General features: G+C 39.1%; 1 protein-coding gene across 2 annotated transcripts in view; it reads right to left on the bottom strand.

The window, feature by feature from the left end:
- The window catches only part of DENND1B (DENN domain containing 1B), a 247,123-nt gene that overhangs the window by 139,737 nt on the left and 90,598 nt on the right, over nucleotides 1-16,788 (bottom strand). For both annotated transcript variants that reach the window (XM_034778352.1, XM_034778353.1), the window contains exon 4: nucleotides 7,201-7,250. In XM_034778352.1, the coding sequence (XP_034634243.1) occupies nucleotides 7,201-7,250 (50 nt within the window). The remainder of the gene's footprint in view (nucleotides 1-7,200; nucleotides 7,251-16,788) is intronic.

Here is a 16,788-nt window from a genome sequence, read left to right on the forward strand (position 1 = left end):
TCATTAAATAGTGAAGAATGTGTATAAACACCTATTAACTCTACAGACTACAAAGGGCTCTTTCAGGGTCACTATAATCTATCAAATAAATAAATCAAGTTTTTAAAATTGTCTACATCCATTTTTACATAATAATGTAACAGCTCTTTGGATTATATAGTAGATAGGGAGTTCTTTTAAATATCCTTATTCACATTATAGAGACATAAATTGAAGGCTTCCTTGAGATCTTTGGGTAAAGTGGGAATTAAATCCCTTCCTCGCATATAGAAATTAGTGTGCATCATCCCCAAGCTTACACCACTTACTCTAAGAGAGAGAACTATTTTTCTGTGATTATATGCAAATCTGTTTAACAGTTTAGGAGACTGAAGATGTTAAAACTGACTCTTGTTGAAGTTTTAGGATTCCTCTAAATGGCTTTGTTTTCATCTGTGAAACTTAAAAAAGATATGTTATACAATTAAACAAATTTTCATACTTGGGCTAGGGTTTGAGGATATATTTTATATCACATTTCTTTAAAATATAAGAGCATTATTCATCCTAACCATGTCTATTTATGTGAAGGAAAACTGATGGCTATGGCACTATTCTGATTACAGCTCAGCCAGTTAGGTTCTGAAACACTTAAAGTTCTAAACACAGAAGTCTTTCAGCATTTCAACACTTATCTGGATGAACTGTAAGCAAGGCCAATTTCCCCAGACACTCAAGGAGCTGTTCTAACTCAGAGTACATAGTAGAGGTGCATTCTGGAGCCTGGGTTAAGACCTGGAGGTTTGGGAAACAAGGCTAAAAACAGGTTGATGAATGGTGAGATAAGGACCTCTGACAATCTCCAGCTTTGGGTCCTCAGTCCCCAACTAATTCCTTTCCATGACTCCGAACCCAGGCCCAGTCCTGCCTCCCCAGTTCCAATCCATATTCTATAGCTCTAGCACTCAGATTTGACTCTAGCTCCAGCCAACTTGGAGTAGCTGTTTTCCAGCTTCCCTGATCTCTTATGCCTCCAACAGAAACAGGAAGCAGCCTTAAAGCAAAGAAAGATTTAAACAGTTCAAATTATAAAAAGTCCCCAAACTAGGAAACTTCTACATTAAAAAAAATAGTTAACAGAGTTAAAAAATGTATTTTTCAATCAACATAAAAACTGAAAGAAACCAAATTGAACAGGATAAGGTGAATCCATCGTTTATTTGATAATTTATCCATATCTTTATGTTCAGTGTGCACAAAATAACTAAATGACCCATTTGGATCACAACCTTAATTCTAACCTTTCCTTGACCAAATTAGTTACTTGACCAAAAAAATCTTAACACAAAATGTAACAGAATAGCCATTTTTAATAGATATATAGAATACATATCTTATACAACACAAGGATTCAACAACAAGCTAACATTTCTTTTCCATATCCCAGAAAACTTATATAATCTTCCATTCCAACAAAGATCATCTACACCTCTACCTCGACATAATGCAACCTGATATAACAGATATAATGTGGTAAAGCAGTGCTCCGGGAGGGCGGGGCTGCGCACTCCAGATGAAAACAAGTTCAATATAACGTGGTTTCACCTATAATGCGGTAAGATTTTTTGTCTCCCGAGGACACCGTTATATCAACGTAGAGGTGTATGTATAAGCAAATATGGACTGAATCTTTAATAAACATTGTCTTTAGTAATAAAGTATGCATTAACAGACTAGCTAACTACTATATATTATGGTCACAGCTAAGATTGTACATTGATCTGGGATGAGTGAAGTATAGAGGGGATGCTGTATATAATGGAATCATTTTAACTCTACATTTCCTTTATTTTCAGTGTTTGCCTGGATTGAAAATGCACTTTCCTTACTTACTTCTAAAGCAAAGTTTTCTGTATGTGATAAATTACATAGGTACTTTGGTGAGGACTGTAGATCCTCCCACATCCACTGACTACCCTGCTTTTAGACTTTTGGATCACACCTGGGCTTCTGCACCTAGCAATTCCCCTAGACACATCAACAAAAACAGCATCAACCAAGAGCAGCAGAGTGAAAGTGACATCGTCCCCACCATTTTCACTTGTTGATCCTACTTGGTCACTGGGGAAATGCTATGCACAGGAGCCCAAGTGTGATCTAAAGCATACGAGTGATCCTCCATTGCTAGATTTCTTCCTTCTCCTCATGTACCAGCAGGGGTAGTAGGACTCCGGCACATAATGCTTCCCAAGTGACACAGCAAGAGCAGCAGGTGAAATTAATGAGGTATATCAGTGTCACTTCAATACTCTTTGTGATACTTCTGGGAATGTGCTACCTGCAAGCGCACATTTACTGTACTCTCTTCTTCTGGGAAGTGCTCTGCAGAAGGATCACAAGCTGAAGGGGAAAAAAAGAGATAAACAGAAGGTAGGAAGAAAGGATTAGAGGGCAGAGACAAATGAAAGGAGACGAGATTCAAAGCAGAAAGAGGACTGAGTAGTCTAGGGGTTACATATTGCAGTTTGGGACTGAATTTGATCCTTCCCACCCTGGGCAACAAATACCATGAAGGCAGCCACAGGAGAGATGACACAGCTTGCATGGCACTTTAGTGACCCTCTGACCAATTAAAGGGATCTGCAGTCATGGACTCTATAGGGAGCCACAGCTGAGACTCTTTGGCTGGAGGGAGGATAACCATGATGAACACAGGTTGACAGAGAAAATGGGGAATGTGAGGCCCCTGAAGAAATAGGACAGACAGACAGACAGGCACCAGTTACAGACAAAGAACACGAAGACATGGAGAAGGAGGAGAAACAGAACTGATTAGTTTAATTTGGTTGAGGAAGGAGGGAAGAAGTTGTATTAGAGTTGTTTTGGCAAACAATACAAAAGAAATGCAGAAACACCCTGTACCCTGAATGGTAGAATCCCTCCGCCCCATATGAAAAGGAGAGGAGAAGGGAATCCCCATGATAAACAGAAGTGAAATTAGCCATCCATTAATGGTACCAAAGGAGCTATTACAACTATTATACAACTGAGTGTCATTTATTAAAGTCTGAAATTATTTAGTTACACACCAGACCTAGAACTCCTAGCGCCAACTGAGTAAACGCATCAGAATTTAGATGTATGGGTTTGACTTTTTCCCTTAAAAAAAATCAACCACAATCATCACTAATGAAATTCAGGGTCTGAGTTAAACCAATAGTACAGAAATTGAAATTAAAAACTAAAATCCTGATGTGCACTTTATACAATTGTGTCCTCCTTTGGTTTGCTTTTCAGTCTTTATTTATTGTACAGTGGCTACATTAAGTATTGATCACAGATTTTTAGCCTCCATTCATATTATTTACTTTTGAAAATTAGAAGGAATAATGTCTTAAGTATTTACCACATCTGCCCTGCTTCCCCTACCCTTACTTATGTGTTTGTGGTTTTGGTTGGGGTTTTTTAAGTTTTCATCCCAAAAGAGCATTCTATACAAAAACAAATCAATTAAAGAGACAAAGCTTACATTATCAGAATGGCTGTAGCAGAATTAATGCAGTTCCACTGCAAAGTGAAGGGAGACAGATTCTGGACCACATAACCAGCCCCAGCACACAGAAATTTTACATAGTGAGGTGATGAAATACCCGGGCAAGGGCACTGGGTCCCTAACTACAGTCATCCACTGGCCATTCCTCAACCCTGCAAGAGTTGGAAGTAAGAGTACCTGGGGCTGCTGCTGCAGAGTTGCCCTACTGATGCTTAGTGGCCTGATGAAGACTCTGCACCCATGCCCCTCCCTCCACACAGATCTTCCCTCGAAGTCTGGGGTATCCAGAAGCTGTGTACTAGGTGTAGGATTTGGCCCAAAGGCAACTGTCCAGCACTTTTGAGCAACTGGATAACAACAATCTGGTGTATGCATGCAGTGCTGGATAACAGATCCGACAATGCACTCATGTTTGGCACATGACATACACAAATGAGAAATTTCATGCATCTACACGAACTCCTTTTGTTATCTGAGCCATGGAGTTCCCAATGCTAGTGACCAAGCAAAATGCCAAATTTGCAAACATGTTTAGAAATTCCCTAAGTCCACCTACCGGGCGTGCTGAATCCGAAAGCTCTATTTCCTGCTTCTGCCTACGTGGGTGAGTGGGGGACCTTAGCAACAGCCCTGTGTTTACCTTTCTCCTGGGCTCAGAAAGGAGGTATCAAATCTTTCTGTGGGAAGCTATTGCCATTGGTTCAAAAAAGTAGTCTTCTATCACCTTCTTCCCTCAAGAGGCACACTTAGTTACACTGGCCTACACAGTAAAAGTTCATGGGATGCTCTCAAAACAAAACATCTTCAAAACAGTGACCTTTCTTTGAGGTGACTAGGTCAGTATGTAAAAGTTTACAATGTGGAGTTTCTGTCCAGGAAAACAACAATAAATAGTAAATACAAAAATGTTACATCAAAAGAACATTAAGGTTGCAGCACTCAGCCTCTTATAGGCTTTCCCAGGGTTTCCATCATGTATCTGAGAGCCTCACACACCTTGAATAATTTATCTTCACATCACTACTAACAGGCTGACAAATATTATCACCATTTTACAAATCCCAAACTGAGGAACAAAGAGTAAGTTCAAGACTACACAGGAAACCTGTGGCAGAGGCAGAAATAGAACCCACATCTGATAGATCCCAGACTACTACCTTTATCTTCCCTTTCTTGCAGGCTCTTATCTCATTTGTGACAAATTATACAACTAGTATGGTGAATAAGGCAAGATGTTCTGGACCCAGCCCAATTCACTACATAGCCTTGCCTCATTCACTGTCCAGTTTGTGCACAGAATTAGGAAGGTGTCCTGTGGAAAGATGTAATATGTGATCACACAATTAAGACTTCATCATAACGTGTAGGATGTGCAGGGTACCTTGTCATTTCCAGACTTCAGAGAGCTTACTTTTGTAACTTTAAAAATTATTAATCTACTTTTTTATGGAATTTCAATTTTTTTTTTAAATAAAGAAAGAAGAATGAATGAAATGCCATCATATCATACTAGAAAGTCACAGAACTCTATAATGTACAATATGGAGAATCAATGAGACAAGAGCTCTTGCCTCATTTTATTTGTATCTTTCTATATTATATGTATAACGGCAGGAATCCTTCAGAGCTATGCCTCCTTTCATATACTCCTTCAAGGACTGTTTTCCAGAATGCTCTAACTATAAAGCCTGGGATTCCATTCTATTTTGTTATATACGCAAAAAAGCACACCAAAGGTCACCTTTTCAATGAAAATTTTTACTAGGTTTAGATAATCGTGTGTACATTGTCAGAAGAAAGTTTGGGAGTTCCTTAGTTTTATGGTTAGAATAAACCAGCATACATGCACAAAATGAACATTTTAAATCTTTATAACTTGTCCAAATTAAATCCACCAAACCAATGGCTGGCACATCTATGACCTAGGGAATATGTCCCTGCCAAATTTCCATTATCTTGTATTTGGGCACTACAGCCATTTAAAAAAACAGTTTACAACAAAATTTTCTTGGCAAAAATAAATGCTTCTTTTCCTCACTCCTGCACAGAGCACACCTACCAAATCTCAGCCCAACAGGTAAAACTTTGAGAAAACAGTAAACTGAAAAAGAGCCTTTAAAATGGAAATGCTAGGTAACCTAAACTACAGACATTGCTTTGCCTGTTAATAGCTAACAATCACACACAGCAATTTGTAGAAATCATTTATCTACTGCTACTGACTAAGTTTGTGCCACTGGATGGCAGCAACAGAACCTCACCTGCTTCTGTCATCATCAAATTTGATTTCCATGCTGCTCCTTCACTATCAACTTGAAACAGATATAACTTAGATAAATTTTTCACTTCAAGGTCCTAGAGACACAGACAAGGTTTTCATCTCGAGACCAAAAGACCAAAAACATCAAGACACTTGATCACGGCCTTGGATAGACCAAGAGACTACTTACACTTGATCTTAGCTCATAGAGCCAGTACATATTGTAGGCACAAGAATGTAAAGGCCTTAATGCACGAATACAAAACATTATCAACAGTGTTGGCTGAGTCATAAAACTTGTATAAGGGGATTATATGTTTAACCAGTTCAAAAGCCAAACAACTCAACTGAAGCGCAACATCTAAGAGGTTAGGTGACCAAGTTGACTATCAGATAATATGTATTTGTAAGGTTCTATGTTGCACCTGGCTTCTCTTCCAAGCTCTTCTTCACTCCCATATACGCATTAGTTTTTCTGTCTTCTGTTTCCTAAATTGTAACATCTTTGGGGGCCCTTCTCGAATCCTGTCATGCAACTGATGCTAATACCATTGAGACCAACGAAATCTGAAGGCTAGCTGGGTGCACATTCATTAATTGTACAAACCAAGCTTCTACCAGTAACACAGTATCAACTGACTCACGGACAGACACAATGTGAACATTTCCCAAACTACAAATCTACACAACTGATTAAATTAATAATCGTTAAACTCGTTATCAAACATTTTGATGAAGTAAAATAAATATTTGGAGCTTATAAAAATATCTTGTATGAACATTTGAAATGAGAAGCAAGTGATATGCGGAAGCCACACTAAAACTGATATCAGGAAGGTGAAATTCCATTTACAAACAAAGGTCTTGAATCTACCCTCAGAAAAATCCATTGCTGCCTGTGCACATTCAGTTACTGGCATGTAATTGAAGTTCTTTTAATTCTTATATAAGGTGAAACACAAACTGTGGGTTATTTTTAAAACTGCACAGTGAGTTTTTATATTCTGGTATATTGCACCATTGCTTTAAAGCTGATATTGGGAGGAAACTAACTATCTTGTATCTTTATAGTACACAGATGGTGTTTACAATGGGCTGGAGGAAGTTGGGAGCCAGGATGCAGCTCTATATCAAAAGAGAATTCTTAAAATCCTAGCAAGGGTGTATTATACTGTAATATTTTTCTACTAGTGCCTAAATACATACTTGGAGAACAAAGGAAAAAATGTTTAGTGTTTATTCTTTTCACCTCCAGGTGCAAGACCAGAGGATGAAATGCATTTTATTTTGTTCTTATTTCTTTAAGTCTAGACTTTCAAAAAGTTATTTTCATTTTCAGTAAACAGATATATAATTTAGAATACATTGAGTTAAATATTTTTAAATAAATGATCACTGTACCACAAACCTTTCAATGTCAAAAGGAAAGCAGAACTTCGGCACACTCTGCAGCACCTCCTGTAAATACAGATTAAAGAAATAATGTTAGGATTTTAAAATGACAGTTTATTTAAGTATTTCTGCTATACTGTTTGCTAGAAAAACCATTTTAAAGAAATATTTGGTTGCAAGAAATATAGCACACGTTCCTGGACTGAAATAATTGATTATTAAAAAGGAATTAAGTTTGTGCTTTGGCAGATTGCAAAGACAATGCCATTGAAGCCCCAGGAGGGAAAGGCCTGGCCTGAAGGGTATTAACACCCTTCACATCCCCGCTGGGATTCCCTTCAACAAGGCCATATGGATTTTACAAGAAGCACTGCACCATATGGGTAAGCCACGTCTGCTGCTACTTGTACCACAGACTAGCCACAGGGACTTCTGACAGATCCTGGCTCAAAAATACAAATGTTGTTTCAATTAAAATGCAGGCAGAGAAAAGGGAATGAAGTTGGCAGCAGAATGAATTACTGAGAGGTATAACAACTCTATATGTGTTTCATAGTCAAATGCTGAAAAAGATGAAAATCTTCTGTTGGTACAAAGTAGAAATTTATATGGTTATCTCTTCAGTAGAGCAGTAAGGCATTCACAAGCAAACCTCATTATTAATTAATTAAAAGTAAGACCATTCCTGCAGTGTTCAGACCATCATGTAATGGATACTGTGTTTCTTTTCTGCACATTTTTATTTAAGAAGCTGTTTAGTGGCAAATAAAATGTGTTAATTAAATATAAAAACGTCCTAATGTTTTTAAGAAGTACAAGACCTCTCTCTAGAAAAATCAGAGCTAACAGATCAGCTGTCAGCAAATCTGAATAAATGTATAACACTGATCTTACTGTATTTATTTTCTTGCTTCCAGCAAACCAGTTGGGAAAACAAGTCCTCTGTGAAATGTTTAAATATAGGAGGAAGGTTGTCGATGATGAAATGTAGTTGGGTCAGTGACGTGCAACACTTGCTTACTATACCAAACCTGCAAGCACTTATGTACATAAAAGTACCCGTATCAGTCATCCCACTAAGTGAGTGTTTGCAGGATTGAGTGTGCAGGTTACAAACTTCCAGTGCCAAGGGTGGGGATTTAGGTGCTTGATCCTGCAAGGTGCTGCAAACCCTCAAAACTCACTCAAGTGAAAGAATGCTAAGCACTTTGCAGGATGGGACAGCAACTACCATATACTGAAAGTCATGCAGTTAAATTCCTGTGCACTGCACTGAATGCGTACCTTACCTTAAGTATTTGCCTGGTTTTGCACAGTGTAAAACACACATGCAAAAATATTAATATATTAACCAGCAAGGTCTGTATATTTCAAAACTCTGTAAACATTGCATGAGTGAAATGTTTACAGCTTTTTTCAAGGATATAGTGTGTGTCCTGGTAGACCACTACATTAGTACATACAGTAAGAATGAGAAAGCCTATTATTCCTGAGTTCTGGAGCAGCTTTGGGACTCTCACTGTGTGTGATAACAGAGATAAAGAATGGGATGAAAGTAATATGTTGTGTTTTGGGGAAGGATACTAACTCTCTTGATTATGGAAAATCTCTATGTAGTAGCACATATAATATTCTCCAAACAGACTGCTGTTCAGTCTCAGTTTTGGCTGGCAGGGAAGGGCCAATGTGGAAATTGCAGGGAATAAAACATACACACACAAACACACAAAGTAGAAAACAAGCAATAAAACAAAACCAAAAAACACAAACTAAAGAAGAAACCGTCCAAACTTCTAAGGTATTAATTTTCAAATAGAGCATACTTTCAGGCTCACAAAATTTTAATTTTCTTCTTTCAAAGAAATAATTTCATTTTTAAATTTTGGGTCTTCAGGTAATAAAACTCAACACAGATACCCTGCCATCTTCAACCATTTTCACTTTCAATATACATCTTAGTTTAAAACATCATTTTTGTCTTTACTATCAACAATATTAATTGCTGCTTGGTGACTATAGGACTGATTTAAAATAGGGAGGGAAATGTATTTCCAATATTCATCTAAGTTTCCCAATGGAGCTTTTTAAAAAAAAAAAATTACTGCACAAGGAAGGAAACAAAAGAAAGATATTAACAGAACATAAAGTACATTTTGCAACATTTTTGAGACTCAGATGAACTACAGTACTTTCCCATTGCTCTGCCTCCCACCCCTCCCCCCCCCCGACCGGCACACACATACATACACACACAACTTCTGCAAAACACAGCCTCAGCTCGCTTCCCAACTGGCAGGAGCATCCCTCAGGGGACAAGTCTTTAAACCTCCGCACTCTTTAAAATTCAGCCAGCCAGCAGGTCTATAGACTGGTGTATAAACAGTATAGACAAAAAAATCCTCTCTCAGCTTATGTCAGTGACAAAGCAGCTCAGCAGTTGACTGCTTCTCCCCTGACAGTGTAAGCTGGGTTTACACAGATCAATAGATGGAAGTCCTACCTAGCTTCCAGGGCTCAGTTTTCTCCCTTAATTACAGGTGCTATTCAGATTTTTAAAATGGAGGAAAATAAGATGCATCTAAGATGCTTTCTAGGTGTCTTCTAAACACTGTTGGGGTGTATTAATTGCAAATAATCATGTTATACATGTATTTGTGCATATTAAATATTAAAACATATTTAAAATTGACACTTATTGTACAGTGACCCTTTCTCCTGAATGAAACTTGAACTCAGTTTTCTAATCGATCTTCGTTTCCAGGGGCCTGTACCTAAGACATACCTGCTTGTTGGACAGAAAGGTGTGTACTCATTAGAAAAGGAGCACTACACTAATTTATATCCCCTTTTATTTTAAAGGTTTAACACAAATATTTATTCTTTTCTGATGAAAAAGTTACATGAATCTTCAAACACAAGAAATATCCTTGATTCTAGCTTCTAGTGGATTATTTTCATCTATGGAACCTGTAATGCTAGATTTGGGTGCTTTCAGAAGAGTATATACTGTTTAACTTGGGAAATAAAATTATTTTGCAATGTATTATCTAATGCTAAAAGCAATAACATTGTTGCCTTTAAAAATAGGAAACCTCATATATTTGCATAAATAAATTAAATTGGTTGTTGTTAAAACAACAGGCAACTACCTCACTCTTTAGAAAACTTCCTGTATATACATATAAACATTAACAAAACCACTAGAGTAGTTATGCAAGCTTCAAAAATCCCTTAACTATGAAAAGGGTAGATTTATTTTCCTGAAATAGCTCACACTATGGGTGAAATTCCAGTCCTCTGTGCAAAGCCCAAGTAGAAGGGGAATGGAAGTCACTTTCTCATTCCAGAGGCAGGGCATCTCAGCATAGTCTATTTATTTATATAATGTTGTAGCAGATATTGCACCTCCCATGGGGGTTATAATCCAGTAATTCTTGGCAGTTCACAATTTCACTGACCACATCTTACCATTCCTCCAGCTTTCCCACAAACATAGATCTCTATGCTTCTGTGGAGAAAGCCACGGCAGGCACCCGAAATATAAGAATGATTTTCTTTTTCTTGCTTAACTGAACATCTATCTATCCGGGTTATTATTATATGGCATCCATCACCATGATATATGCATCATCCAAAGCAAGTAGAGCTGAGGAATATAAGAATGATGTTTAATGCACAGGTGATGATGACCATCTGTTGTAGGAAATCTGCTGCCAACTCACGGCATTGCCTTTGAAAAATATTATTGGTCTGCTCTTCCGGTTAGATGACTGGCATCACATTCGTTGTGTGTCTGTCACGGAGGTCACGGAAGTCACAGATTCCGTGACTTTTTCCATGACCTCCATGACTTCTGCAGCAGCTGGTTCAGCAGCAGCAGTTTGGGTGTGGAAAGGCGCTCAGGGCTGGGGCAGTGGGTTGGGGTGCGGGACAGCGCTTACCTTGGAGGGCTCCCAGAAAGCGGCTGGTATGTCCCTGCACCTCCTAGGTGGAGGGACCAGGAGGCTCTGCGTGCTGCTCCTGCCTGCAGGCATTGCCCCGGAAGCTCTCATTGGCTGTGGTTCCCAGCCAATGGGAGCTGCAGACCCGGTGCTCATGGTGGGGGCAGCACCTGGAGCCCCTCGGCCCTCCCTCCCACTAGGAGCTGCAGGGACATGCTGGCCATTTCTGGGGAGCTGCTGCCCGCCTCCCCCCAGCACCCGTGGCGGCTCCGGACTGCCCTCCCAGAGCACCTGCGGCCAGCTGGCCCAAGTTTTAGTTAGGGGTATATAGTACAAGTCATGGACAGGTCACGAGCTGTGAATTTTTGTTTACTGACCATGACCTGTCCATGACTTTTACTAAAAATACCTGTGACTAAAATGTAGCCTTATTCATTACTAGCTAGGAAGGACAAGGCTGGAATTTTAAAAATTACAGTCATCATCAAAGAGAAGAGGATTTTCATTAAGTTACACAGATCAATACTCAGAAATGCAAAATCCTACTTTAATTAATCTTCATTTTCTGTAAAAACAATCATCAAGAGTAGATTAATCATATTTTCTCTTGGTCAGACACTAAAAGTACTAAAATGTTGTTCAATATCCCCTTCCCAACCAGAACACCACAAATTGCTAAAAATATAGGGTGAAATCCTGGCCTTATTTAAGTCAATGGCAAGACTCCTATTGACTTCAACAGAGCCAGGATTTCACTCAATGTCTATACAATACATAAAGGTTTTGTAGGATACATTCTTTGCTCACCCCAACCTTATCCTAAAAAGCAGATTTATGACCCTCTATAAACAAAGAAGTTCAAATTGTGTCATATTCCGAAAGTTGGAGTCTGAAATGCAAATGGAGTTTTGATAGTTGATTTACCAACTTGAAAGGAGAGACTATTACATTAAACAATAAAGCTTGTATACCAGAAAGGGGTGCATACTGACGGGAAAGGTAACTTGGGAATGTACAAATTTATATTTTTCTTTAAACAAAAAACACTGGCGCCTAACTATAAATGAATGAAGACTAAGGCGCTGTCTACATGGGAAAGTTATACCAATGTAGCTTAGGTGTGAATTTAAACCAATATAGTTATACCATCAAAACCCACTATGTAAACACTCTCATTCCAATATAAGAGTGCCTTTTTCCAGCTTAGTTTATGACACTTTGGAAGAGTTTAACTACACCAGTATAACTGACAATTTTTTCCCACATAGACAAGGCCTAATACTACACCAAATTTGAGTGTGGTAAACTTGCTAGAATTCTTTGTACTTGATTCTTTAAAACTATACTAAGCATGTTACTTGGTACAGCACACTGTTTGAACTGAGTAACTTTTAAAATGTGTTGGGTGGGAATTTGCAGTTATACCATCAGACAAATTTATTTATTTTTCTTTTTATAATATATGCTGCTAGTATGTACAATCTGGTGTATTTTAATGGGATGGATGAGGGTTGGGGGCAGGGATGACTGGCTTTTTAGAAGCACCTCTATCTTCCCTAGCAGGGAAGCTTTATGTATCCAGAACTGAACTTCATCAGAGGCAGGAAAATCCATTTTCCCATTCAGTTCAAACTTTTTTTCTTTTTAAGGAACCGTATCATTCCAGCTGGTTCGGTGTATGATCCACAACACAAAACTGGGCCTCAAGAAAGCAAGCAGACCCTCAACTAGGTAACCACCCTAATTATAAGCAGAGGAATAGAAAAGAGAATGTGTCCCTTTAGAAAGAAGGGATTAATCCTACACCAAGAGACGGATATACTAGGTCCACTCCGGAAACATTTCAGAGTTGCCCAGGGGAGGGGAAGAAATATTTTTTTTTAAAAGTAGCAACCATGACAACACCAATTATTGAACTACAGAACTGAGATAAGATAGCCAACAATATTCATATAACAGGTGCTCAAAATAACTAACCATTCTCATAAACTTGCAGAGAGATAGGACATCTGCTAGGGAAATATTATCACATATAGGAGCATAAATAAAAATCACTAACTTAGAAGTGACAGGTTTTTTACATCTTCTTTCCCCACTACCCCCTCACTTATTCTATTTCGTTATTTCCTTTTTCTTTCTCACCATGTTATTTTTCCTTTTCTCATTTCTGCCTAAGGCTTTTTCCCTCCTCAATCTTTTTTTTTAAACTCTCTCATTTTTCTGTACCTCCTTTTCCCTTTTTCGAAAGGAAGCAACTCCTCTTCTCTCAATCCTTTACCTCTTACACACCCACCCCATTCTATTTTGTACCTCCTTGCTTTTTCCCATATTGCTGAATACAGCTGCTGCTAGTTAGGTCCTGCTCTTTGTTCTCTCCTGTATTCCAGTACATCTCACCTATTTCTCTCTCAATTCTTCCTTGCTTTCTCCTTGCATTCCCAGTTTCTCTCTTTCTCCACTGTAAAATGCCCTGATTGGATGTCATCCTGGCGGTGTTTCCTTTGGTCTTCCTGCCCCTGAGCTCTTTCCCCTCTTGTAACTCCCTCATGTCTCTTTCCCTCTAACTCCCAATTTTCTCCTTTCTTGGGACCAACCCAACCTTATTCCAACCTTTCCCCTCCCCACACCAATTCCTTTCTTCAAAGTTCCTACCATGTTTTTTATTCCTCCTTTGACCATTAAAAGAAACAACACTGAAGGCTGTTATTGTTTTAAGCACCTGGACCTGATCCAGTGACATCAGTGAGATTATTCAGATGCTTAAAGTTAAGCACATACTTAAGTTCTTTGCTGGATCAAGGCCAAACTTCTCACATTTGAGCCCTTCACCATTAAGCCCCTAAGAGTGTGAAATCCTGATACTGCCACATAAGATGGCCAATGCAAAGCCAGGCAGCTCAGTCCTCTCTCTGATCTTTCTCTGCTGACTTCTCGGTCACCCTCTCTGTATGAGAGGCACACAGAGCAGTGAGCAGCATGAACCTAACAGAAGGAGAGCAGAGAAGAGAGAATCATAAAAATATCCCCTATCAGTGGAAAGATGAAGGAAGAGAGCTATTTAGCCCAACCTGACAATTCCTGCATGCAAGAGAAATGCACTGGTCAGACAACTGCACTGTTCTATGGAAGAAGGATAGTTAGCGACACTTTTAATAGTACAGAGATAAGGTCTCAGTACACCTTATCAGGTAATTCCCAGCAAAAAAACCAAAACAAACCCTTCTGTTATATTTCAAAGACATTATCGTTTACTTCTGCTAAAAATATTAGAACATTAAAAAATCCAAATTAAATCCTTGAAAGCCAGGAAATACCAGAATTTAGATTACATGTACGGAAAAACCAAAAGGTCTGAAATCTGGAAATTCAGAGTTAAGTTTCCACATCCTGGCTCCTCTCTGCTTTGCAGAGCATTGGGGCACAGCCTAATTAGGGAACCAGCAGGAGGGAGGAGTCCCAGATGCCTAGCCAAAAGGAAACAATAGCCTCTAGTGGCACAAAGTATGCCACAAAAGAAAGCTGTCAGTACAGAGGTGGGACTCGGGAGCCAAAAGTCAACCACAACTAACCGGCTACTGAACATATAAACAGCAGCTGCACCACTGCCCAGAAGTAATAGTAACAGTGTACCAAGTTTATTCAAAAAGCTCATACATTTTAAGATTTTTTGTTTTTAAATGTCATTCTATGGATGCATGGTTTAATACAGGGATCAGCAACCTTTAGCACCCTGGCGGGCGAGGCTGGTTTGTTTACCTGCCGCGTCCGCAGGTTTGGCCGATCGTGGCTCCTACTGGCTGCGGTTCGTTGCTCCAGGCCAATGGGGGTGGTGGGAAGCGGTGGCCAGCACATCCCTGGGCCCGCGCTGCTTCCCGCAGCCCCCACTGGCCTGGAGCAGCGAACTGCAGCCAGTGGGAGCTGTGATTGGCTGAACCTTTGGATGCGGCAGAAAAACAAACTGGCCTGGCCCGCCAGGGTGCTTACCCTGGCGAGCCGCGTGCCAAAGGTTGTTTTATATATTAAACCAGGGATCGGCAAACAGAAAAAGGGAAACAAACTTTTGCTCATATTTTCAAATATTAGGGCACTAATTTGCATTTTTCTTTAAGTTTGGTACAATGCTACCAAAAACAGAATGATTTGTAACACTGTCCTTTAACAATCACCTGTGTGAATCTGGGCAAAAGATTCATGAAAAAAACTAAGTGATTGCTTTTTCTACAAATCCAACCCTAAAAAGGGATAATTTTATCTCAAAAGGAAATGCTTTTATTGAAATAGTAATTTATTTTAAAAACAAAAAAAGAACAAGAACAGCCCACTGAAATTTAGAGGAAAATAAAAATAACCTAATCACTCTTGCCATACCACCAAATTGTGAGCCTCTGAAAAATCTCAGTTTGTACATGGTCATTAGAGATTTGTTAGACTCTGGAAGCTAAATTCCACAGAGACTCCATCTACACTGAGTATGCTCCAGCCCAGGCTGCCAGGGCAGAACTGCACTTGCCCTACAATTGCTCCTCCCAGTGGTCAGGAGCCGCTGTGGTACCAGGCACAGGATACTAAAGCAGAGTGACTGTCTCTCCTGAACTCTCAATGCTCTCCCTATTCAGACCAGGCATCATGGAGAAAACAGAAGGAATAAACAGACTAGAATGCAGGGTGGATAAAAATCAATAATTTATTTTTATTTAAATCGGATTTTTTTGATAAAATGCTTTTTGGAGGAAAACATCTATCTAAAGATAGTTTTAATTAAGATACATTATAGCTCAAAGATATCTCATCATGGAATAGGGATTACAAATTCTAATTCTATAGTATGAGACAATATATTCAGGTAATGTTTAAGACAAGTTTTGTAAATCCAATAGTTCATGGATTAGGGACCCAATCTTATGGGGTTTCAGGGGCTTCTGTACAGATTATTTAGGTTAATCTTCCTATCTACCCAATGGGACTCAGTGCTCAGTCTAGAAGATACCATCAGAGATGTTTAGTGTTGCAGTTCTCAAACTCTGGATTTGTGTCTTCAGAGATAACATGTTTGATAACAGCAAAAACGTTTTAAATAAATAAACAAATAATATATAGAGGTGAGAAATAACAGTCCTCAACCCTATTGTCCCTCTGCAAATTTGTGTACACAGAGTCAATCCCTTACGTCTCCCTAAAAGTGCAAAGTTTCTAAAAGTTCAATGAATAGAAGATTGTTGGGGGCAGAATAGATCTGGACAAGGAGAAGAAATCTGGAGATAAATGTGAGGAGGGAGGGACAGGCAGTAGAAACAAAAGTGAAACTGTTTGAGCAGCATATTCCAGAAATCTTGAGGTCTTTCTGAGTGTAGCCTTCATTGATTTGATATCTACCATACCATTCTCTCACTAGAATGGAAAACCTATAATGGCAGCAGGACGTAAAAGAGACCCAGTTTGGGAATAAGAACCATTCAAGAAATATATGTTTGCTGATGATGTTTTAAAGGAAGTCACACCAGTGAACTAGTGGAAGTCACTTAAGCACTTGGATTCAGAGACTGTTGAAGTTGATAATCTCACTTTTAACAGTAGTATAGGGTTACCATACGTCCGGATTTTCCCGGACATGTCCGGCTTTTTGGGCCTCAAATCCCCGTCCGGGAGGAAATCCCCAAAAGCCG

Source organism: Trachemys scripta, chromosome 8 (assembly GCF_013100865.1).
Source record: "Trachemys scripta elegans isolate TJP31775 chromosome 8, CAS_Tse_1.0, whole genome shotgun sequence".
Lineage (NCBI taxonomy): Eukaryota > Metazoa > Chordata > Testudines > Emydidae > Trachemys > Trachemys scripta.